At 39.5% G+C, this 24,820-nt stretch overlaps 1 protein-coding gene across 2 annotated transcripts in view; it reads left to right on the top strand.

Annotated features, from left to right (window-relative positions):
• Positions 1-24,267, top strand: part of GNB4 (G protein subunit beta 4) — a 33,251-nt gene extending 8,984 nt beyond the window's left edge. For both annotated transcript variants that reach the window (XM_034063669.1, XM_005146917.4), the window contains exons 2-10: positions 8,137-8,232; positions 13,158-13,196; positions 13,928-14,034; positions 15,002-15,065; positions 15,849-16,011; positions 16,213-16,279; positions 16,441-16,642; positions 17,875-18,091; positions 19,306-24,267. In XM_034063669.1, coding sequence (XP_033919560.1) covers positions 8,176-8,232; positions 13,158-13,196; positions 13,928-14,034; positions 15,002-15,065; positions 15,849-16,011; positions 16,213-16,279; positions 16,441-16,642; positions 17,875-18,091; positions 19,306-19,412 — 1,023 coding nt within the window. In that variant the 5' untranslated portion in view covers positions 8,137-8,175 and the 3' untranslated portion in view covers positions 19,413-24,267. The remainder of the gene's footprint in view (positions 1-8,136; positions 8,233-13,157; positions 13,197-13,927; positions 14,035-15,001; positions 15,066-15,848; positions 16,012-16,212; positions 16,280-16,440; positions 16,643-17,874; positions 18,092-19,305) is intronic.
• Positions 24,268-24,820: the final 553 nt, after the last annotated feature.

Raw genomic sequence — 24,820 nt, 5'->3', positions numbered from 1 at the left:
CACTCTGTGTGTCCACCTGTATGTCCCCAAGGAAAAAAATTGAACTGAAACCATCTCTGTCTTGTTACTTACGGTTGTATCTTTTTTGCTCAATTAAGCTTTCTTGTCACTTTTTACATGTTTTGAATTGTAAAGCCAGTAATAATTTATTCCTTGATGGACTGTCTTGTGGTCAGTGACCCAAATTTTTACTGAAGAATTATCATTACAGTCACTAAAGACAACACAATTTGAATTTCACATGAAGTTCTGTTTGCAGGGAGTGTGATAAAAATAAACCTGTGCTTGCGTACCAAAATATTTTTACCTGGAAATGAACATAATGAATATAAGAAGTGAGAATATTACTTTTGGACTGTGAAATATTCATGACTTTTAAAATTCCTTGCTTCCTGTGTTTTTTTCAGTCTTGTGCTTGACACTGAATTTCTTGTGTTTTTCTTAGAATCTGGTGTGTGGGCAAAGAAGAGTAGGGGCTTTCTGTGCATGTTTCATGAATGTACTTGTCTGTGCTTTAGAAATAAACTCAGATATCTCGAAGCATCAAACACCCGTCTAGTGAGCTGTCAACTTACTGTATAAAAAAGAGTAAAAGTCTAAAGTCACTGATCATTTTTCTTAGTAAACTTAATAGAATTATTTCGCTCTTAATTTCAAAGCAGTGATTTTGTCTGTTTTGTAACTGCTGTTAACCAGGTTGATATTTATTGGTCTGTTTTGTCTTCCATGGAAACCGTAATCAAACCAGTCATCAGACACAGAGACATTGTGATCAGTTAAGACTGGTCGTGGTAAGGGTTTGCTCTCTGTTTGGCAAGCTGTGTGTGCGTAGTGGCAGCAGCACTGATAAAGTGGCATTGGCTTCTAAACCCAGTAGCACTCCTGCAAGATGCCTCTGCTTTCCTCTGTTAGTGAAAACACTAAAGGTTGTTACTTACCATACTGAAGTCTGAAGGTGAACACAGATATTTACATTCATCTGACTGAAATTACTTCTCTTAATAACTCCAAATAGTTATTGCAGGAAATACAAACATTTTTGTGTGGCAGGCTTTATTTCAAAGTTGTATTAAAATCACAAGCTAAGTAGCTATGAGTGTATAAATGGCACATACTACTTTATGATGTGTAGAGGGGTATGAGATGTTTTGCAGAGGAAGGGAGGAGCAATATGTTGGCTTGAAACTACTTCTGCCACACAGTTTGTGGGTGGTGTTGTATTTGTGATGTAACTGTATCGGGCATATTGGCACACGAAGGAAAACTCTCTTCACATCCCACTTATCTCTTGTTTGCGTGTGGATCTCTTCTGCGACCTCTTCTTTCTAGCTGTACATGCAATTTAGGCACATACATTCATCAGTTCCGTAAAATTGGGGATGGTATCTGTTAGAGAAATGGGTGTTTGAGTAAGTTCTGTTAATATCCTTCCTCTCGAGAGGCGTTGGTTGATTATTTCCTGTTTTTGTACCAAAGCTATAATGGAGACGTATCATTTTAAAACACTTCCAAAATGTGCAGAAGTGCAACAATAGCGCTGACCTAAGTGAGTGAGGTCACACCCAGGCTGCTTCCTGTTTTCTTCTTGGGGAGGCTAGAGGCCCTGAATACAGGAGAGCCCTTCTGTATATGTGCCCTGGGGGCTCAGAAATCGGAGTGACAATTAATTCCCTCTTACAAAATTAAAATTTAAAAATCTTAAGAAAAGGATTTAGTTAGGATTTCTGATCTAATTTTTTAAATTATAACAATTTTCTTAAAGATTCACCATTACTCTCTTTACTGGAATGTCTATGTTCTGCAACATAAATACACTCCTCAAAAGTATACGTAAAAGATACAGGAGGGAAAGAGATGCACTTTCAAGGTCTGAGAGGAGAGAAAGAAAGAGCAGGATACACAATTGCACAATTAGAACCCTTATACGCTGTTATTCCAACTTATGCCTCTCTGTTCAGATTTAAGTATTAGTCGACCAGTATAAAAGCTCCTTGCTTTGTTGTCTTTGTTTATTGATGCAGTACAGCTACAAATCAGAACAAAGAATTCTTGAGAAAATAAATAGCTTGTAAGGTCTGTGAGAAAGGGAGGAGAGACAACTTAGGGCCAAGGTACAGAGGGGGAAAAAGGCATTATGTTTAATTTTCTTGTGTGGAGAGCTGAGTATGTGCGGTATTCAAGCAGCTCTGCTATAGTAAATATATTACGTAAAATTCCAACTGAGATACTGTTTATATATGAAGGTATGTAACTCCAGCATAGCATTAATGCATTTATTTCAAGTGTCTGTTGTGCAGGCAGCAATTACACTTTATGCAAGGTTTTGTCCACTTGTCAGAGTTCGTAGATTTTGAACTGTTCTTGAATATTGCAAATCCGTTTCCTTCAGGCTGTGAGATACAAAACCTCTTTCATGTTTTTCTTATCTAGTCATGATTTTTGAGAAGACATAAACGAGTGAGAAAACTTGTTGAAGTCTTGGTTAATGTCACTAAATAAGAAAAAAATGTTTTATTGAAATTTTCTTTGGCACATCCTGAACATAAAAAGTATTTGGTTTGTGTATGCTGCTGGAGGTCAGCTTCAGAGCCTGAATCCCATTGTACACCACTGTTGAGACAGCAAAGCCTATGTATACTGTCAGCAGTTACTTAAGACAAGCAGGTAACTTTACACAGGTGACTCCAGCATATAAAGGTTTTGTGGACTGAAGCCTGAATTTGAGTTACAATATAGCCCACTTCAGAGGTATCTGGAGTATGTCTTGGTGTTATCTTCCTGTAATTAGTAAAGCCTTATAGTTCCTTATGTTTACTCACCTGTGTGATGACTAGTAGGAGTAAAACCACTACTTACTTTCTGCTGCTGTGTGTTGATCACTTGGGAGATGTTACTACTTATATGAGTCAAAAAGCTGAGGTTGATATGTATAGGTAAGCACTTAGTTCTAAAGGACTGATTTTTTTTTTTTGATACAAAATGAAATTCTTGACTAAATAATTCTTAGTCTGTAGCTCTGAAGAATCCAGACAGGCAGACTATTCTTTCTGCAGTTCCTTTAATCTCTATATATTTGACACAAAACCAGCAATGCTTTGTTGTGGGGAGGGTGTATTGACACTTATCTAGTCATTGGTTTTGGTTTTTTTCTCTTGTCTGTATGGTAATTTTTAAATGGGAATAAGCTGGGCTTGCTGAGGCAAGTGCAAATGTCGCCCCCCCTCCCCTTTTTTATTTTTTTTTTTGTAAAGAAACCAGATTTATTAGCATCTTCGTTTCTAAACTGTAATCTTCTCTGAGACAGAAATAGCTCTGCTTTGCAAAACTAAAGGTTCCCATCACTACAAGCCTGACTATTCTGCTTTGAGTAACCTGCAAATATCAGACTATTTCCTGGCTTTCCAAAGCTGTGTTGACTCTTGGTCCCTGCACCAGCCTTCTGCTCAGTGCTGTGGGGTCAGCAGGTCCCTGCCTGATGAACTCCTGCATCCCAGCTTGTGTAGGCACTGTGTCCTGCTCTGCTGCCAGCCAGGGTGTCACAGAGGTCCTGGGCTTGGTGAATCTTCTTACAGTGTCCTCAAGTGCATTTGGAATGATTTTTTTTTTCTTTTTTTCTAGAGGAAAGAGATTTGCTCCAACATTTGCAGCCACAGGGCTGGAGTCCACAGGTTGTAGCAAAAGTACTTTGGAGACAAGAACTTGTGGTCATTTGTCACTGCCTGCCTGTTTAATGAAGAATTAAACTCTTAGAAAATTATGCTGCTACTGAATCAGGCATAGTGTAAGGGGTAATTTATATGTGGAGCACTCAAGCCTGCCAGTGGCTTTCTTGACACTAGATAGCTGTGGAATCTGACTTAGTTAATTATTTTGCCTTGGGAGGCACTTTATTTTGGTATCAGTAAATTCACTTGTAGAAGTCCACTGAGGAAAAATTGCACTGAGGTACAGTTCAGCCTACAAATTATATTACTTTTATGAAGGCAAAGATGTGCTGCCTTGGTTACAGAATAGTTATTCCTCGCAATGAGCTCCCATATTGTTGCTTCTGATGGGAAGCATCTTGTGTCCTTGAACCCATTTCCTAGTCATTTGGGTGTCCTGCAGTGGTACACCCTCTGGCTACCAGTGGTATTAAAAAGTTCTTCCTCTCTTGTTGCTCATCCCCTCGAGGCCTTTTTGCCATAGCAGATTCTATTATTTATAGTACATCTTCCACATCATCAATTGCTTTTGGAGAGAAGCATCTGGTGGCTTCATCAGGGCTTCTACCTGTGAATGCTGAAAAGCAGATGCCACTAGTATTCCACTTCTAAGGTAACTCTAGTATTTTTCCTCTGACTAAATGTTTATTAAAAATATTAGTAAGTCAGAGAGATAGACATTACATTAACCCCAGTCTCCTCAGGTGGTAGGAGGAATCCTGACTGCCCATAGAAATGCAAGAGGTGGTAGCCTTGCTGTGGTCACAGCTGAGTATGATACAATTGGGCTCCTGCGGAAGTTCATGTTCAGAATAAAGAATTTTCCAGGCTGTGGAGCAGTGCTCCTTCCTGGCTATAGTATTTAGTCTTTCTGGAGGGGAGAATAGACAGGTTAAGTGGCCTTTGTAATGTAGTACAGGTTGGAGGTGAATCCATTGAATTTTTCTGTAATTTGTTGTATGAGGAAATATTTGCAATAAAAAGATTACATCTGTTCTTCGCAATCCCTGTAAGCCCTGCAAAAGCAGTCCCAGCACTTAATCAGGTAAGAAACAAGAGGGTTTTTTATCTGATGACTGGTAGCTTTGGGAAATAGCGCACTTCAAGGTTGTGGTGATGATCTGCTTCCCTGCACTGAGAACATGTTTATAGGATGCAGCCTCTCTCTTCACCATTGCTGCCAGCTGCCTCAGTTCTGTGTTCTTGCTCTGCTCCACTCGTCACTTCACTGATACACTCAACTAGAAACAGTATTTCAGCAAGTGTCTACCTCACTGATACATTTAACTAGAAACAGTATTACAGCTAGTGTCTCCATCTTGACTGTGGCTTCCTCTCTTTAACTGTATCACTGTAGCATTAGAAACACTAAAACAGACACGGATGCATCTGTGTACACAAGTTCCAAGAAAGTGCTTATCTTCTTGGGTTGCTGTCATATGGCATCAGCAAGGTAGTCTGACATGAAGAGTTCAGAGATGCTGCTTGCAGAGTTACTGTGAATCAGGAAAGGCATCTATTAGAGTTTCCTCCCTACTTACTCCTTTTCTGTGATTTTCTTTGGGTACCTCAAAATAGTGATTAAAAAAATATAAAATCCCAAGTGGAAGCAGTTTGCTCATGGTTCTGCTAAATACATAATGGTGGATGATCATCTGAACACAAGCAGTTGCACTGGGAGCTGCAGACAGCCAGTATAACAGAGCCTTGGATAGACTTCAGTTTACTAGTTAAACTGTGCACTAGGTTTGTTTACTGTGGTTGCTTACACTATCCCAGTGTTTATATATAGCTTAATAATATCTGAGAGTTTGCTGTTCAGCTGCTGTGTACTGGAAAGGGACTTTAATACTTTAAAGCTAAAATAATCTTGTTCTAAAGTGAATCTAGATCTTGTAAAAATATGTACTGGCTTGGAGGCCATTATGTTCATTGTGGTATAGCTTGTCCTTGAACCACTGATAATGTTTCTGCGAAGCAGTAATGCCAATGACCTTGCAAATTTAGAACATACTGATGCTGCTAGGACTTTTCAACTACAAAAATGATTTTTTTTCAAAAAAAGTGTGCAAGATCATTGTCCTTTAATTTGCTTTTAAAATTTGCTTAGGAGTTGATTTTTAAGCTAAAGGTGGGTGGATGGGAAGGGCTTCTGGAGCTGGGTTTTGTCCATGCAGGAACTTGTACAAATATAAAACAATTTAAAGGTGTTAAGCTTTACAGTTGTTTAGCTGCTGGTGCTTCTTGATACAGAAATGGCATCAATGATGAACAGTACTGCCATGAATGACAAGGTCAGTAAGACTGACCTTGTATAAAACTGAAATGTAGTATGGTCATTGATGGTCTTTGAATGCCAGTGCAGTGTTACAGCTAATTTTCTAATATGCTTGTATTTTTACTTAGCAATAAGAAAACGCCCTGACTTCAGCTACTTGTGAAGAGCCATGTGTGCTTCCAGTTGAATAGTAATGGCACTTTCTTTATGGTCAGTTCCTCTCTGTGTTGATGTTACTGTTTACAGAGCACTGAAGTGTGTGGCACATCACAGGGCAGAAGCTGACTTCCCTTCTCAGAAAATCAAATACATCAACTTCTGTGTTAGGAATCTTTATCTTATGTTAAAAATAGCAGGCAAGACTACTGAAATGTTGGCAGGCATCATGGCTGGCTTGCTTTAGACCTTTGAATCCATTATTTTGTCTGTGTTAACCTTTGTGTAGGTTCTAGAACAAGAAAGGGAAAACAAGCTGAAAAGCCTAATTTGACACTCTTGAAGCTGAAAATGGGGCTATATTTCATAGAGGTGTATAGTATTCCAGTCAAATGTATTAAGATTGTAATTAAGGTTGATAGATTATAGAGGTATGTGATTAGCATGCATGCTGATATTTTTAATGCTTGATTTTTTTTTTTTTTTATATCGGACATTAGTGTTGATGACTTCTGTTTTGTGCCTGATGTGCATTAGGCAGTATTAAATAATCTGGGCTTCTGAAATAGGAAGATGGTAGTAAATAAAGTAGTCTCCTAGAGTATTTGTGTACAAACTATAATATTGTTGTAGTTGAGCATAGGTTTGAGGAAGAGAAAGGTGTGAACTTAATTTGCTTATGTGTAACTGAAAATACAAGTTAGACCTTCTAAGTCACCACTGGTTAGGATGTATTTTGATTTGGAGATGATCCAGTTAGTGTATGCGAGTTGATTCTGAAATGGACTTTGCAGTGATATCTGTAAAGCGTGGAGTTTCAGACTGAAAAAAAGAGTATGTGGATAATTAATGAAGATGGACTTTTCTTGAATGAGATGTTTCTTAGCTCTCAAACACTTGCTTAAGCTGTTTAGTCCAAGGTTATTCATCTTGTTAGTAAGTTACTTTGAAACAAAACTTTTGACTGTTTACATCTATGGGGTGTTGTGTTTTATAGGTGGAAAAAACCTTTCCAGAGTCTGTCTTTTAGAGTAAGTCACTACTGAACTACAGAGAATCAGGAGCCAGAGCAAACAAGTGGTTTTGGTAGAGGTGTACAACTTGCCAGACACTGTGACCTTTCTTCCCCTGTTTTTTGTGCATTTTTCAGTGGACTAAATTGGAGGGACACTACTGTATTGTGTCTCATGCTTCAGTAAAAGGCTAATAATAATGTTTTAAATTGGTTCTTCTCCCTGCCTCTTTTCCTTTCTCAATTTTAATTTTGTAAGCAGTTTGACTTTTGTCTTTCTATGAGCTGGAAGTGTTTTGGGCTTTTTAGATAATGTCATGGGACCACCACTGCCACCTTTCTGTTGCAGTTTTTCTATAATGAAAAACATACAGACAGGTGTCTAGTGTGTTTGTGAGCCACCCTACTAGCTTATTTTCATTGCAAGGGTATTGAAGTCTGCATGTATGTGAACTTAAAAGGTTTCTGTAGTGGTGTTGGCTGTACTTGGGAATACCCAAGTAGAACGCTGCTGTTTCAGCCATAGTCCAGGGTTCAACATTTGCATCTTCAATTAAAAAAAACAGCTTGGATGTCATGTGCAAAGGTGTTTGTATTGTAGCACTGTTGATCTCAAAGGTTAAGAAAGGTTTAAGGCGACCACTACAGTCTTTGCTCTCTGTTGCCATCTTGGGGCGAAGACTTACAGGGGTTTCTGGGAGAGGGAGTGAGGAGAGTGGTGATACAAATGCATTCAGTAAGCTTTTTGGAGTACAGTGGATGTTTCTGTTGACAGTTGCTTCTGTATTCGAACTGGACTTAATTTAATTCTGCTTTTCATACTAATTCAGGAATTAAAATAACTTATGTATTGCCAAATTAGGCAGTTCACTAAAGGGAAGCCTTTCTAAAGGCAGAGCAAGTATAAGTTCATGGTGACTTTGGGTTTAGCTTTTTTTTGAAGAGGAAAAAGTGATACTGAAACTTACTTTTTCTCCCCCTGGCAGGTTTTTTCACCAGTGGAGTGTGAGAAATAGAGGCTGAAGATGAGTGAGCTGGAACAGTTACGGCAGGAGGCAGAACAGCTGCGAAATCAAATCAGAGTAAGAATTGCTAATTGCTTATTTTTCATGATAAAATTCCCCCTTTAAAGGAATAAAATGTGAAGATCGCATCTATTACTTGTTTTTGTTAAAGTTGTACAGAGCTTGAAATATTTTGGGAATATTTGTTTAAAAATCGGAAAAGTAAGCCATCGGTCTGATGAAATGCATTTGTGATGTGTCTTGAATTAAGTGCTTTATTTGCTAAGAAGTTTGCTGGGTTCTGGTACTAGGGATGTTTGTGTCTCTGCAAATTTTTTATTTTGTATTTAAAAAAACAAAAACAACCCCAAAATGGAGCGGCAAACTGCCAGAACCCAGGCATGACAAGTAGGGGCTAAGGGTAGTAGAAAAGCTCATTCTGGCTAAAAGTGACTACTGTGCTGTCATGCTTGGTAAACATTCAGGTCAAAGCATAGGGAGTGTGAGAGAAAACCTTCAAGAGGTGGATGTAATTTCTACAAGCCTTATTTCTTTGCTTCCTGTTGAATTTTATTTTTTTTTTAAATGTAGATTCCCCCCATATACGCTCTTTTTTTGTTGAAATTACTCATTGAAGATAAACCAAGTATGAGCTCTCAGTTTACCAGAAATCTGTTGCAGCACGCCTGTGTATTTCTGTGATGCAGTTTTCTGTAGGGAGAAAAGTACAGAGTATAATAAGGATCTTCAAGGCCTGTCTAGGCTTCAGCAAGATTTCCTTTTCCTAAACATGAAGCGTTCATAAATCTGGTTTATATGGGAATGCCATATTTGCGAACATTTCTATGGGCTGAGGCTACAGGTTTCCTAGAATATGTTGCATGCATGCTGACTTTTTCAGCATGGCATCTGCTGGCAGCGGTTGTTTTTGTGGTGGTTTGCTGCTTAGTGCAGTGGATGTCAAGCTGCTTGTTAGCATCAGCCACATGGTAAACAACACTTTGTGTGGTGGTAGCTGTACTGCTGGCGACAAATGTTTTCCTGTGTGCTCACAGTATCATCCAAGGAGTGCTCTGTGTCCTGTTTTCACTTAATACACTGATGAAAGATAAGCAGCAATCGGTTAGTGTTGTGGCACTGGGTATCCCTTTTAGCAGCTCTGTAGAGGAATGCAAATAAATTTTAGTTTAAAATACTTTTTCTTAAATTTAGGCTTTATTATGTCATTGCACAAATGAAAGATATATGTAACTTTTCAATTACTCCTCTGCCTGAAATGTAAAGACTTTCTCATTATACTATGTTGGGGTGAGCCAGTTAGCCTTAATTCAGTCTTAGTAATCAATCAGTCTGATTCTATGCAAAATTATGTTGTGTGAAGAAAGAGTTACCAGGCAACTAAGGGAGCTAGACTGTGTTGCAGGAATGTTTGGGTTTAAGTTTTAGGTAATAAAAATCTGATTGTCTCTTTGTATAAGTATTTAGTTTTGTGGCTTTGGGTTGATTGAACATCTCCCTTGTAACTCTGTCACTGAAAGTTGTAACTGGATCTAGACAGATGTAGCTGACTAATCGTGGTTATTGCTATTGGAGTCGTTTGGCTCAGCACTGGTAATCAACATTTGCCTCTTTGGATCTGAGTGCAGGCTCCCAATACTTAATATTCAAGAAACTTTCTGATCAGATAATTCAGTTTCATATTTGTATAGTTGATTATTTATGTTGCTTATTGTGCTTATTTTCACACAGTTTTCTTTATAAATTGGTGTGTTGTGTGGTATGGGTACCAGGATAGATACAGGATCTTAAAAATAATAAAATTGCAATTGTCTAGAATAGCAAGTGGGCTGGGAATTTTCAGAAATTATTGTTATGCACTCCTAAAGAGATGAGGTCAGCAGCAGCACTTGGTGTTTTACAGATAGTAGTTTGCTGTTGTAGCTGTTCACAACTCTTGGGTTTTGCCTGGTATTTTCCCTAACAATATAGTCACAAAAAATCAGCTTTGTGATTAAGACTGAGGTCCAGATAAGATTATACCTGCAGCTTCCTGAAGCAGAATAAACTCTGATGCACAGCTTTCAGTTTCCCATTAGTCTGCTATATTTTAGGTATGTTTAATGATTATTTTTCTTCTTTACAATACCTAGGTGATGCAGTACCTTTGCCTCCCCATGCCATTATTACAGGTCTGGTTCTGTACACAGATACACTATGCTGGAGGGATAAAGTAAGGCTGCATGAAGTTTTAGTGCAGGAAGTTTGAAATGTCAGTGAATAATGAACCATTAGATAGTAGATGGCTTTATGATCCCCAGTTCTGTCTGTAATAAAAAGAAAAATATAAAGCATAATAAAATTCTCATGTGGTGCACTTTCAGAATTGAAATTCAGGTTATGATGTCTGGAGGTGTTGTATACTTGGTACAGTGTTGTTTGAAATTGAATGACATTTTGAACAAATAAAGACATTATTTAGAAAAGCACATATAGTTTTTTTTTTTTTTTTGGAAAAAGTGAAATCCTAAGTGTGTGTGCTGGGAAGTTGTGGGAGCTGCACAATCCGCATGGAGCGCATAGATTTTTCTCACAAATTCTGCATTGTCTACTGTATGAACTGAGAAGAAGTTACAACCAGATAGAGGAAGATGTTTATGTTACGACACTAATGTGTCCCTGCCCCTGGCAGGAGGTTGGAACTAGACTATTTTTAAGGTCCCTTCCAACCCAAACTGTTCTGGGATATTAATGGTTCTGTTATGATGATTCATATGTAGAAATGACAAGTAAAATGGGAGAATTAAAATAGCCTGCTGAAACTTGGCTTTCCCTCCAGCTTTGCCAATCGCATGGCAAGTAATTAGACAGCCCCAAGTATAGGTGTTGCTAATAGCCCTTTCTTTAGAAAAATTGCTTTGTTTTGTTTGGTCTGCATTCAGAATTCATTTGCTCTTGAACGTGTTCAAGTATTTCAGCTAAACTAAACAAAGTTGTTTAAAACGTAGCGCGTTTCTTCCTGTGGATGAAATAAGTCCTGAGCGCAAGGGGATTTGCTGCTTTGGTATTTTAAACCCCTCCTAATTCCAGACATCAACATTTTATAAATATTTTTGCAGTTCAGACATTTTAAAAAGAAGTTGAGATGGTTTAATCTGCTCTAGGGCTTGTGCTCTGGGATGAAAGCTATAAAGGGTGATCAAAAAACATGCATTAAAAATTGTTAAAGTTGAAGTGTCAAGTAACTCTCAAGCAGGAGCCTGAAAAACTTTAAGATCCCAGTTAGAAAGTGTTGGTGCAGTTCCAAAATGTGTTGAGTAAATGTTTCCGTTCTTCCTCTCAAAGAGGGCATTGCCATCAGTGCACAGATTGAATGCTTTCCTGGGATGGGGGAGGACACACAGGTCAGTGGTGAAGGTGGCCGTTTGTCTGCCATTTGTGAGGGGCCTGCTTCACTGCTTACAGCAGTTGGAAGGTATCTGGGGAAATTACAGGGAGTTAGAGAGGATCTTGTTAGAGAGGGCTAATCCTTCAATACTGCTGTTGATAGTTTTGTCTTTACCTTGTGCTATAAAGTTCCTGTCTTTAATATTGAGTCAGTTATTTTAAACCATGTTTCTCAGAAGTGGTTGCTGACTGTGTGCCTATTTATTTGTTTTTCTGGAGCCTGAGTTGCCAGGGTGTGCTGTAGTCACAATTGCAACTGAAACCAGGCTTTGCAAAATCGGGGTGTTGCTTTTGTCAGGTGTCTAATCTGTTACTCTGATTATACAAACAAAAGTGAAGTCTGTTTTCTGGGTAAGATTGAATAATGTGCAGAAGTATGTCGTATACCCACAGAGTCTGAAATAATGAAAGAAAGACAGGAGGATCTGCATGGAGACGTGAGCACGAATGAGGGTGTTAGTTGACTGGTTTTATCTTGGTTTTGTGTGAAGTGCATCAGCAGCTTAAGCTTCTGTTGTGGTTTAAACCCAGCCACACAGCTCGTTCATTCACTCCCCCCCTTCCTCCCCCACTCCCAGAGGGATGGGGAGGAGAATCAAAAGAATGTAACTCCCACAGGTTGAGAAAAGAATAGTCCAGTAACTAAGGTATAACACAAACCACTACTGCTACCACCAATGATAACAACGATAAGGGAAATAACAAGGGAGGAGAATACAATACCTCACCACCTGCTGACTGATACCTTGCCCCCACCCAGCAGTGATCTAGCCCTTCTGGGTAACTTTCAGTTACATCCTGGGCATGACGTGCTGTAGTATGGAATACCTCTTTGGCTAGTTTGCGTCAGGTGTCCTGTCTGTGCTTCCTTCTGGCTTCCCCTCCTCCCTGGCAGAGCATGAGGCTCAGAAAATCCTTGCTCAGACTAAACATCGGTGTTATCACCACTGTTCCCAGGCTGAAAGCCAAAAACACAGCACTGTACCAGCTACTAAGGAGAAAAAATGACTGCTACTGCTGAACCCAGGATGGCTTCAGTTAAAGCCTGCTGTCTGTCCTGCTCTCCAGGTCCTGCCTCTCATAACTAGCATCATCACAGCTGTGCTCATAAGGGGGTTACTGCAAGAGTCTCCTGTAGCACAAAGCTTGCTAATTATGTATAATACATAGCTGCTTTTTCAGGTGGATTGGTTTTCCCTTGGTGCTCAGCACACCCTGAGCAAGCACATCCACAGGAGGGAAGGAATACAGGGAAGAGGATAGGCTATGGGATTTCAGGCTGGGTCCAGATACCTTTGAATCACGTATTCTGTAAAAAGGGACTCCAAAGAAGGACATGGCCTTCCTTAAGTCCCTTTTCCTCTGCTACCACCAGCTTAGATTCCTTGGACAATAAAACATCAGGGTGACAGAAGGCATATTGGCACATGCCAAGTTGTTGTTGGCTTGAGGCATTTTGAGTCTATTAAAGTCTAGCTTAAGAGTTATTTTTCCTTTAGACGCTTTCAGTTGTTCAGTGTTGCCTTTTAGATTGAAATTGCCCCTTTATTTTGTTTCAGGATGCAAGAAAAGCATGTAGCGACACAACTCTTGCTCAGGTATGTTATGTTCTTGATTCTGTGCATAGGCTGTATACATAGATGTATAAGTAAAAATCCATACAGTTTATGTCTGTAACATGCTTCTGCTTAGTAACTGACGGAATAAGGTGAAACAAGCCTTTGGAGATGTCCTGTGTATTTTTACAGTTACTTAAAACCAATACAAAACAACCTCACCAAAAAAACCCAAAACCAAGTAAAACAGCAAAAAGCCCCAACTGGTCAAAAACTACCACCATCATGATGAGTCCTGCTTCCAGTTTACAAATAGAGTATGTTTATTTGAGTTTAGTATATTTAGAAAGACTTAAATAAATGTCTTCTAGCTCTGTTTCAGAAACAGAAGTATTTTGCAATTAATGTTCTGCCATGCTTTGGAAAGTAGCAATGCGGCAAATACTGGAGTATTTTCTTCCATTGATTTTAACTGAAAACTTTGAGATTCAATAACATGAAATAGCTTCAGTATTACAGGGCAGTATATTTTGAAAGCCTTCTGAAGTTTTAGGTATACCCATAGCGAAGTTGTTAGTCTGTATTCTATAAAGTTTTTTCTCAGCATTACATTTCCCTAACTAATGTTAGGCTGTACACTAGTGTCCGTTAAGTTTAGTTTTATGTTGCATGCCAAGATAGATTATTTTCTATCAGACTTCAAATGTATTTTGTTATCTTGTGTATTAAAAATAGTTCTAAGTATCTCAAGGGTTTGTTTTATTTATTTTTAGATCACAACAAGTCTGGACTCAGTGGGTCGAATTCAAATGCGAACAAGGCGTACGCTTAGAGGTCACTTAGCCAAAATCTATGCTATGCACTGGGGATCGGACTCAAGGTTTGTACAAGTGACCCTTAAACCTGCAGTTTAAGGGCTAGAAATCAGAATGCTGAATTTAGAGTTAATACCAGGTTTTGGGAGCCATGTGCTATGGTGTTGGTGCCTGTGCAGGGGGGTCACAGACCACAGCTGTAGTGATTTTTTTTGTCTTTAGTTATAGTTCACCTTTTTATAGCCAGTGAGGATTGCGTAGTGGTAACAGAGGAGCCTTGATTGAAAAGGAGAGGTACTTTGTGTGTTCTTACCACAGACATTTTGCCCTTTTCTTCTTTTAGTGTTAACTATGTTGAGCCTTAAGCAGAGGAGGGTATGTGGTGGGGCATGTTTTGAGAATGATGGGTATTGCATTTTCCGTGATGTTGACTAATCCTGTAATTTCTGTGATAACGGAGATTTAAAAACTTTCCAAATTTTATTTCATTGAAAAAAGGATCCTTTTGTACACAGTGGGAAAAGTTACTTAGCTTCTAGGAAGGAATTTTATTGTGCTGCCTTTAGAGCAGCTGATGGCCAGTTGTTAACAGTGCCTCATGGTTGATACTCTGTTTTGTAGTTCAGAAAGAAATACATCCAGAAGGAAATATATCTAAGAGGTGCTCTCAAAACAATATTTATTTCCCCTTGAATTTCTTGTTCATTTTTGTGTAGCTGTGTAGATAAAATAGTATCTGAAAAATAAAAGCAGTGGAGAGAGTTCATAAAATGCGTTTTCAATATGTTTGGTTTTGTCCATTGTTAATCAGAGTCCCTGTGGACATGTGATTCTTTGGTCAGGTAATGTGTAGACCTTTGCACATTTTTTTTTCCAACACCATCTCCCCACTCTCTGACCCCCAAAGAAGAGGGTAATAAAGAAATTATGACATTTCTGAATCACTTGGTTATCGTGCATGATGCATGTCTGGTTTGAGCCTTTTGGGGAGTTTGTTTTATATTAACATAATTTATCTAATTTTATTTTTAGGCTACTAGTCAGTGCTTCTCAAGATGGAAAATTAATTATTTGGGATAGTTATACAACAAATAAGGTATTTATCATTTATATCAATTCATGGACACTGTGTGTGATTGAGGGGGCTTGTGTCTTATTTTCTGCTACGGTTGCAAGGCGAAAATGAAAAGAGGCAGTCTTTTTCTAATTCAGCCATAACCTTTTTCCTTTCACGAATAGCTGGTTACTAGTGATATGTTGTAGGTTATGTTTCGGAAGCAGTAGTTGCAGGTAACACATCACGTTTTCTTTCTTACTTGCTAGTGTGGTAGCTTGTAGCTGTTGCTCTCTGCCTATGTGGTGTTGCTTCTGAAAGTCATTTGGTTTTAAATTGTAAAAATACACAACCTCAGAATTTACAAGAGAGCTTTGGAGGGCAGAGAAAGTAGGGGGGAAAGACAAAAGAAAAACCTTTTAAATGAGAGAAACTTAGGTGGAGTGGTGACCTGTTTTTGTAAACTGTCTGCTCTCCGTGGGTACAACCATCCCATTTTATAACCTATAGTTCTGTAGAAGAATTGGACAAAGGAATTTAAGCAGAATAAACAAATGTTGAAAATAGTTATTATAGCTTTGCTATTAAATAATGTTTTACTGAAGTTCTGTACATGTACTTCGGAGCCTACTGGCACTTTTCATCTTAGTGTGTAAGTTTGTTTAAATATGAAATGAGTTGTAATATGTTGTAAAATCAAAATACTGAAACTTATGATACACACTTTGTCTAATCTGCTCTAATTCACGAACTGATATGAATGACCTCAGTGAAAAATAAGAGCTGACATGTAATGTGACATTCATGAGCTCCGTCTTTCTGCAGATGCACGCCATTCCTTTGAGATCCTCCTGGGTGATGACTTGCGCGTACGCACCGTCTGGAAACTACGTTGCTTGTGGTGGATTGGACAACATCTGTTCCATATACAACTTAAAAACCAGAGAGGGCAATGTGAGAGTGAGCCGAGAGCTGCCAGGGCATACAGGTCAGCCGTATTCTTGCTTCAGCTTTGGTTTTTTTTATTGTCCTGAATGAATCCATCTCACTTTGAAGTGCATTATGAACTGTGAATTAGTTTTGTTGGTTAAAGACTAGCTGTGGGAGAACTTTATAATCACTGCTCTTGGATTTTAAACTTCACTTATTACTCCTGCCTCTGAAACTAACATAAAGGTTTTGTTTTCAGGTTACTTGTCCTGTTGTCGCTTTCTGGATGACAACCAAATTGTCACTAGCTCAGGAGACACCACTTGGTGAGTTTTTGAGCTGTTGCTTCCTTTCCCCTCTATTTCCCCCGCTTGTTTATTTTCTTCACCCCCTCACCCATCCACTCCAATGCCTTAGTTTGTATTTGAAACTTAAAACTCTCAGATAAACCACATACATTGTATTAATGTTGTCACTTTACCTGCAGCGCTTTGTGGGATATTGAAACCGGTCAACAGACCACCACATTCACTGGGCATACTGGCGATGTGATGAGTCTCTCTCTAAGTCCAGATATGAGGACTTTTGTTTCGGGTGCCTGTGATGCCTCCTCAAAGCTTTGGGATATTCGAGATGGAATGTGCAGGCAGTCATTCACAGGGCATGTGTCAGATATTAATGCAGTTTGTGTAAGTGATTGTTTATATTTCCACATGGGAAGAAAGGGGGAGGATAAAAGCTGTAGTTGCATGAATTCAGCTGTTTTCCTTCTGGGTTACCTTGATTTCAAATAAAGTACTTTGTTAGGGTGGTGACTAAAATTGTATGTAATCAAGAAGGTTGTCTGATAACTTACAATCTAGTTTATAAATGAATTATTATCACTGTTGTTTGTGATGCGTTGAAGTGTTCTTGGAATAGTTTTGGCTGTGTTTTTGTACAGTAACTGAGAACTTTTATTAGGAAGCAAAGAATGGAGGAATGAAACTTTTTTTCAGTGTGATGATGTGTTAAAAACTGAAAATTGTAGATAAATGCAATACACTGATAGGGAGCAAAATAGCCAGGCATCTTCATCTTAAAGTTCTGTGTTGAACAAAAGTACTTATGTATTTTGTTGAAAAAAGCTTTTGGCAAAATACTCTGGGAGGCAAAGTTTGAATCAGTACATATGTTAAATATTCATCCCTGGAATAATTTTGTAATATTTATAAACTGGATTATATTTCCTCTCTGTCATAGTAACACTATGTTCTGATCTGCAAGATACACACTCAGATAAATAGGGAATGAAATCTAAGGCTAAGCTGCATCTGGTTTTGATAAACATGAGACATCATAAAGGCTGAGAAAATACCAAAAGCATGACCAGTAGAAAAATGCAGTTCCTATACTTAGACCTGAATCCTGAGCTCTGCTGAGCTCTCTTAATTCCCCTTTCAGTCAATATGGCTGTTGTAAGAATAACTCTGATCTGGAGTAGGTTTTTTGGAAATTGAATTGCTTGCAATCCAGTCTCCTGGCTGAGTGAATCAGGATGACCAGCTCGAGGTGGAACATTGTGCTCGTTTCACCCAAGTCTTCCTGGCCCACAGCCAGGATCCACATAGCTGCCTTTTGCTTTGTTTTGTAGGAGTTAGTTGCATCTCCTTTGATTCCCATTAATACCACTTGCAGGAACTGTTTGGGTAAAATTTTGGTCATTCAGGTGTCCCCAATACTATTCTAGGAGTGTTCCGTTGTGTAGTTTGGTATATGCATTTTTTTAACATGCAGACTGGTTTTGGGTTTGTGTTTTAAATAAATGATTGTGCCTTTACCTTGTCACCCTAGCAAAATAATCCTGTGATGTTATTGAAATAATGCATGGGCAATGTATATTTCCGGTGTCAAACTCGTGTCTCTTAATTAAAACTTCCAGTTTTTCCCTAATGGACACGCATTTGCCACTGGATCTGATGATGCCACTTGCCGACTCTTTGACCTCCGTGCCGATCAGGAATTAATGCTGTACTCTCACGACAACATCATTTGCGGGATCACTTCTGTAGCCTTCTCGAAAAGTGGCCGCCTCTTGCTAGCAGGTTATGATGACTTCAACTGCAACGTGTGGGATACTCTGAAAGGGGAGAGAGCAGGTGAGGACACGTAACTGCAATGAGCTGAACTTTCCCATTTCCTTAGCAGAAAATGGATATTCAGAATCTGTGCAAAACACTGAACCAGCTCCTTGCCAGTGCTATTGCTGATGATATGGAACCTGCTTGCTGTGTTTAAACGCTACCTTCTTTTTGAATGGCATCCTTTTATTTTTATGCATTTGGTTATATCTTTCAGTTGTTACACTGCATTATAGTTTCATCTGTATGATGTGTGAAGTAAGTGCTTCAGTTAGTGAAATAGCCAGGCTGTTATATATCTGTGCTGGAAGATACCAGCTCTTGAGGCTAAAGAACAGCCTCCAAAATTATGTCTACAGGAAATTTATTTGACTCAAGTGTGTGAAATTAAGTAATACAAAATTACACATTTGCAGGACATAACCTGGATTACAGTAAATTACACTGGTCCTTTTGCTCTGGGGACCATAATTTCCTGCTGTTGGGAGAAGAGGGGAAGTGGACATTTTTAGTCTTGGAGTTAGTCACTTCTGTCAGGATAGGCAGCATAGCTGCATCATTCTCACTTCGTACAGTAAATCAAATGGTGGGGCCTGGTTCGGCTCTAAACCTTGATTTTGCTACTCAAACTGAAAATGTCCTTTTCCTCAAGGGACATGGACAGGCTGAATTTTAATAGACCTGGATGCGGTACCTCAGGAGAGTAGACAAGTGCAAATATAAGGAAACCAAAAAGAAAGCAGGAGGAGGCAGGGTACAGTGCTGACTTTCCTATAGTCTCACACAAATATGTTGTGGATTTTTGATCCTTAAGGTTTTTCAAACATGAGAATCTCAAGGTAGCTCCTGTATCCAGGGCACTGTCAGGAGATAATCACATCTGTTTTCAGAGCACTTGATGGCCGAAATTGTGGACAGTGCTGTTGAAAGCAAGGGAAAAACAGTAGAGAGATTGAATAGGGATGAGGAGGTCTTTGGGGGGGGAAGAAAGGAGAAATGAGGGCAAGAAAAATGGAGGGAATATTGTGCTTACATGTTTGTTAAAAACCTTGTTGGGTTTCTTTATGGCTGCTGTGATGTACAGAGTTCTTCAGGGGAAAGAGAAAAAGGATGATTAGAACTTGCAGTACATTGTTTTTACCAAATCTGAAGACTTCTCTGGGTGAGCAGAGGAACAGCTGAAGTCCTTGGCATTCTGTGGATGCTAACTTCTGTTGCTTCTTCTTTTGCAGGTGTCCTTGCTGGCCATGACAACCGTGTGAGCTGTTTAGGTGTTACTGATGACGGCATGGCTGTAGCTACAGGGTCTTGGGACAGTTTTCTCAGAATCTGGAATTAACTGGGAGCCAAACATGTACATTCTCCATTTGAGATCTGGAGAGATCAATGCTGCAGCCTATAGCTGTGAAATAACATTTCTACCTTGTATTTGCAGGTGAAGTTTTTTCTATTCACTGATTATTACACAAAAAGGCTTTCTGTAAACTAGAAAAAAAAATCAAGTGAAGAAATAGGGAGGGGGGAAGAAATCACTGACTTTTTAAAAGGGGCCAGCACACATAATCATGGTGACCGACAAACTAAGAGCCAGTCTTTTCGTTTTTGGTGGTTTGGTTAGATTGTCCTTGAAGGGTTTTTGCTTGTGCTCAGTCTGCTACTCCTGTACTTTTTTTTTTCTGTACATAACAGAATATACACGTTATAGCGGCCAATCATGTAACATGTGTCTGTATGTAAAGAAATATGTTTGCATTTTTTTAAGGAACTACATTTATAGCTTTGCTTTTAACCCAAGATGTCACTTCGAGTTTTGTAGTGGATGAACTAGATTGCTGTTTTAAATGTTTTTGTGAATTTACTGTAGATAAAGTGAAGCCAATGGTATGTATGTGTTTTTATAATGGAAGGCATTTGAACTCTTGTTTTTTTTAAAGGCCCTGGAGACTCCCAGTTAATACCTACCGCCTTACACACTCACTTCTTGATCTGCTTGCATATTTTTAATCCTGGGGGTTCCTCCTTCAACCTAGTGGTTCCTGGTTCATCCATTTGCATTCATGGCCTCCAAACACCAAGGAGTTAACACCAGGCAGACCTGCAACAACAGCAAAAATAATTATGAAATAATAACATTTTATAAATCAGAAGTATTAGAGCTTCCTTACTGCAGCTTTTCATGTCAGTTACTCCATGCAGTCCTCGGGTATGGAAGCCCAGTGCCCTCCATTGCTGTCATTAAGTGGCCAAGTGCTTTTCCTTCCAACAGTTCAACTCTAACTAAACGAGGTTGCTTCAACCCATCCCAGACTCTGGCTGACCTGCACTCCCAGACTCACTGGGCATGCTGCTCAGTGCAGGGAGCTGTGTATTTGCAAAGTGTGCTCAATTACCACAATCAGCTGAGAAATTCAGGAGGACGTTGCTTAAATTCTTAGCATAGATTTAAATGTGCAGTTAATCGCCTGTAATTCCCCTCAAAGTTAGGGGCTTGCCAAAGCATACCACAACCAAAAGCACTTGTCAGTTATGTGCAGTGTGAAGTCTAAAAGGAACTGTGTAACTTGCAACAAACCAAATAACATTACTTACCTGTGTGACCCTTTAAAACTTCACCCTGTCAACTTTGTGACTTGCTTCTTCTCCTGTGGTCACAGAGCTCTGTGCCGTGGGGGCTTATTAGATGCTAATTGTTCTGCAGCTCTGACACTGTAAATAGCCATTTCCTCTCCCCTTCCTGATTTTATTCTGATTTTAATGTCAGCTGCTTATAATGATAGGTTCTGATCAAGTACAGGTGAGTGTAGGTGTAAGAAAATCAAGGGACCTATGCCTGTTTGAAGTGACCCGAGATCAGTTAACTTCTTGGTGTCTGGCAGCACTCCTGCACTTGCAGTAGATGTTGTCTTGGAACCTGGATGTCTGTGGCATTTTTGGAAAAGGGAATTAAGTCCTGTTGGCTTCTCGTAAGTGGCTTTTTTAAGATAAAGCAAATTTCATATCATCAGGTTGGAAGGTAATGTTGATCTGCCCTCATCTGAAGCTACGGGGAGCCTGGGTATCTTGGGGCCAGGTAGGAAATAAAAGGGCCTGGTATCTTGTAATACACCACAGCAGATTTGTGGCTGAGATGACTCCTTGTCAAGTTTCTGCCATTTTAAAATCTTAAATTCTGGTACTTCCAGACTGTGCCTGTAAACCTGCCATGTCTGTAATGGTGAAGGTGCCAAGAAATGTACCAGTCAATCACAGTAAATTCACCTTTAGAAAAAGGTGCGCCTTGTGCTGGAGAAGTAAACATTTCCTGACAGCAGACTGCGGTGTAGGACCAAAATCACACTGTATTGTATGTCACAGGGATGCCTCAGCATTTTGCTTTATGATGTCTGCATTAACAGAACTATTACAGAATTCCTGTTACTCTCTCAAGCGAGCAGCTCTTTGGGATCTTGCAGACATGCTTTATTTTTTCAGTGGTGCGCTTGTTTTTAACTCACAGCTGCCTTGAGCGAATCATTCTGGAAATTTGTTACTAAGGCATTTTAAGAAAATCTTCTTTTTCTAAAAAGTGTTTTTCCATAGAAGTGTTTTGAACCAATTTCCTAATGAACGCCTTGAAGAAGACAGGTGCCGTTTTTACATTATTCTGGTATTAAGAACTAGTTTCTACTTGCAAAACTCCAATAAATTTTACAGATGTATATAATTTTTCTCAGCAGTTCAGGTAGACTGTAATGTGGTCATGGTTCTTGAGCAGGGATTGCCACAAATAATTTCGTTGTCATTGTTTGATGGGCAACTGTCTGTTGGATTCAGCTGCTTTTAAAATAAGAAATGCCAACTACATGCTAATGAGGTTTCCAAAAGCATCATGCAGGTATCTGCTGGCTTCTGCCATCCACTTAACCAGTGTCTGTAGTATCACAGGTCCCAAGGTGGCTCCTTCTGTGCTGGTGAACAAGGACACCTGGAAGGAGCCCATGCACAACGGGGGAAAAAAGGTATTGATGCTTCTGGGGAGCTTGTAGGAATCTGGTGGTAGATCCCACCAAAGTGATGTGTGCTGTTGAGTTACTGTCCTGGATAGAGCTTAGATTTTGGTTGTTTTTTGTTTAAAGCCTACAGATTCAGTGTAAGGCATTGCTGTTATATGAGGCCAAATAACAAACTTGCATAGGCTGGGTTATTTCCTTCTTTCTGCAGTGATCAGTGGCCTTTCAAGATTGATGCCTTTACTAAAATGGATGGGGTTTTTATGGTAGAAGCTCAAACTCCTCCTAACATGAGGAAGGTAATGAAATGACCCTTCTTCAGATTTACTTCAAAGGTTTTACTCCCAGTTTTGAATCTCAAACAAAAGGGAGTGTGCCTATAGTTTAAAGTAGGTTCAGGTATGTGTCTTGTGTGATTTCTGCCTGTGCACCACAACCTTCTTACACTGGAGGTTTTGCAGCACTAGTGGGTCCATTGGAACCCATCTGTAATGGTTTGTTGCCAAACCACATCATTACCTGAATGTCACACAACTTCTGTAATTACAGGAATGGAGGAACTAAGACCACTGTGCCAAAACGGTGGCAACGTAACTCTTAACCCAGCCTCCCAGGCTTGGAAAGTGGAGCTATGTGCTTTGGGTAACAAGGTATCTTTTATTCAGGTACAGTATTTTTGTCAGCATTTTCTAGTGTCGATGTATCTTTGCAATAGCAAATACTCATCAGGCAAGCGCCCAACCCAGGCTTGTTCCTGTGTAGACTCAGACATGGGTTCGTTGGTAGAGATACTGGTTCAGATTCTGGAAACCACAAGAAGCTTCTCTGTGGCATTATGCTGATGTGTACTCGCTTCTTCCAATACCGTGGGCCTATTTCCATCTGTCTCCAGACCTTTATTCTTCCAAACATTGCTATCCTCTGCCTTGCTAAATTGCAGGTACGGCGCAGTATCTGGCAGAACTGATAGTTCAATGTATTGACAACAGTACAATCCATTTCAAATGGAACTCAGATTAAATGGGCTTTTCCCCCTGCCACAGGAGAGGGCCTGACCTTGACTTGGCAAAGCTGAACTGCTATAACAGCTGGTCCTAGTGTGCTTACTGTAATGCATGGGTTGGAACTAGTTACTCTTTAATTCAGTTTGTGTAACCGCTTGTCCCACAATGAAGTTCACATTACTTTAAGGTGGAATGAAACCATTGTGAAAACATTCCAAGAGTGCTTAGTCTTTCCTCTTTGAGGACACTGTCACCTCCACTAGGTTTAGTGCTGTGCTTTAAGATGTTGGTGAGAGTATTGGCTAATTAAACTAGTTGGTATAAATGGTCGTGTAGCAGAATGACTGATTTTTGAGATAGCATTTCCTGTACAAGTACTTAAGCATGGGTTGATGGTGCACTTTGTATACCGTAATCTGGCATGCATGCTGGTAAAACTACTTCCTACACTTCGGAGGCACCACAAGCCTTTTTATCCAATTGCTGGTTATGTAAAATACATGCAGAATGTTAATGCAGTGTTGTTATGGTAAATGTGTGAACAGTGTTACTAATTGATATAATAACTGATAACAGATTACATGTGCCTGACATTCTTATACCACACAGTATGTTTAGGTTTTAACTAATATGGACTTCAGTGGAATAGTCTTAGGTATTTCAAGCCTTTGTTTTACTTACACAATGGTGCTCTCTTTGTGTTTTTTCTCCTTTTTTATTTTGAAAAACAAAAAGCATCTGAACCCTTGTAGTACATATTACGTCCAAAGGAGTCCAAAAAAAGTGCTTCTGAACATGCTTGGTTTTAATTTGCCTTTAGTTTCCAGCAGTTCTCATCAGCTTCATTTCTGGTTTGTTTTGTTTCATTTTTTAACTTGTTGCTGACTACTTTGGAAAACTTCAGTAATGTTACCAATTATGAAGTGATTCTGCACTGCCTTTGGATTGTGTATGTATTCAGAAACAGTCTTAAAGCTTTTATTTAAGCTATTAAAAAAACCAGGGACTTGTGCCATTTGGTCTTTAACAGTGCTGTTGTAAAAAGACTTCCCTGTGAAAAAAAAATCACTTGCTATGAACTCTGTTTATAGCTTCTTTTTTTTCCACGATGGATCTTTTTCTTTGTATTTGTACAGTGGCTCAGTGAAAGATGTTGCCATGAGTTGATATTGTAACCAATAAACAAGTGCTTTTAACCAGACTGGGGCACCTGTGACTCTTTTATTACAGCATCCACATTGTTCCTGTTGCCACTGCCCATGGACAGAGCCACACGTAACTCTTGCATCCAGTTACCTGGGCACAGTGAGCCAAGCTGATGCTTGTGCATCCACAATGGCAACAGCAACATGCTGTGCAAGTAAATGCCCTCAGGACAGATGATAACTGAGATGGTTTTTTTCTTCCCCAGAGCAGAAGGTCCTTGTGTGTGTTCTGCCTGAGGAAGGGGGGAGGCATGTTTATGCTCCAGTGAGGTGAGCTGGAAGTTACCCACCAATCCCAGACTGGAAATAAACCCAGGGTTTATAACACTCATTCATCCTTGGTGTTAGAATCCCTGCTAACTACACCACACTCCCATCAGGGGCAGGCACTGTCACAGCCCTCCTCCGTATCAGTACTGCTTTCCTCCATAACACTGAAGTGGGCAGTAAGCTGTGTGGAATGCCCAGCTGGCTGCAGGAAACAGCTTTTTTAGCTCAGCCTCAGCAGTATGGTTATGGGTATGTACAGTGTGGGTTTTCACCTTGGAT

The sequence above is a fragment of the Melopsittacus undulatus genome, chromosome 6 (genome assembly GCF_012275295.1).
Source record: "Melopsittacus undulatus isolate bMelUnd1 chromosome 6, bMelUnd1.mat.Z, whole genome shotgun sequence".
NCBI classification, from domain to species: Eukaryota; Metazoa; Chordata; class Aves; order Psittaciformes; family Psittaculidae; genus Melopsittacus; species Melopsittacus undulatus.
The sequence above is the reverse complement of the archived record's forward strand: the minus strand, read 5'-3'. Positions and strand labels throughout refer to the sequence as shown.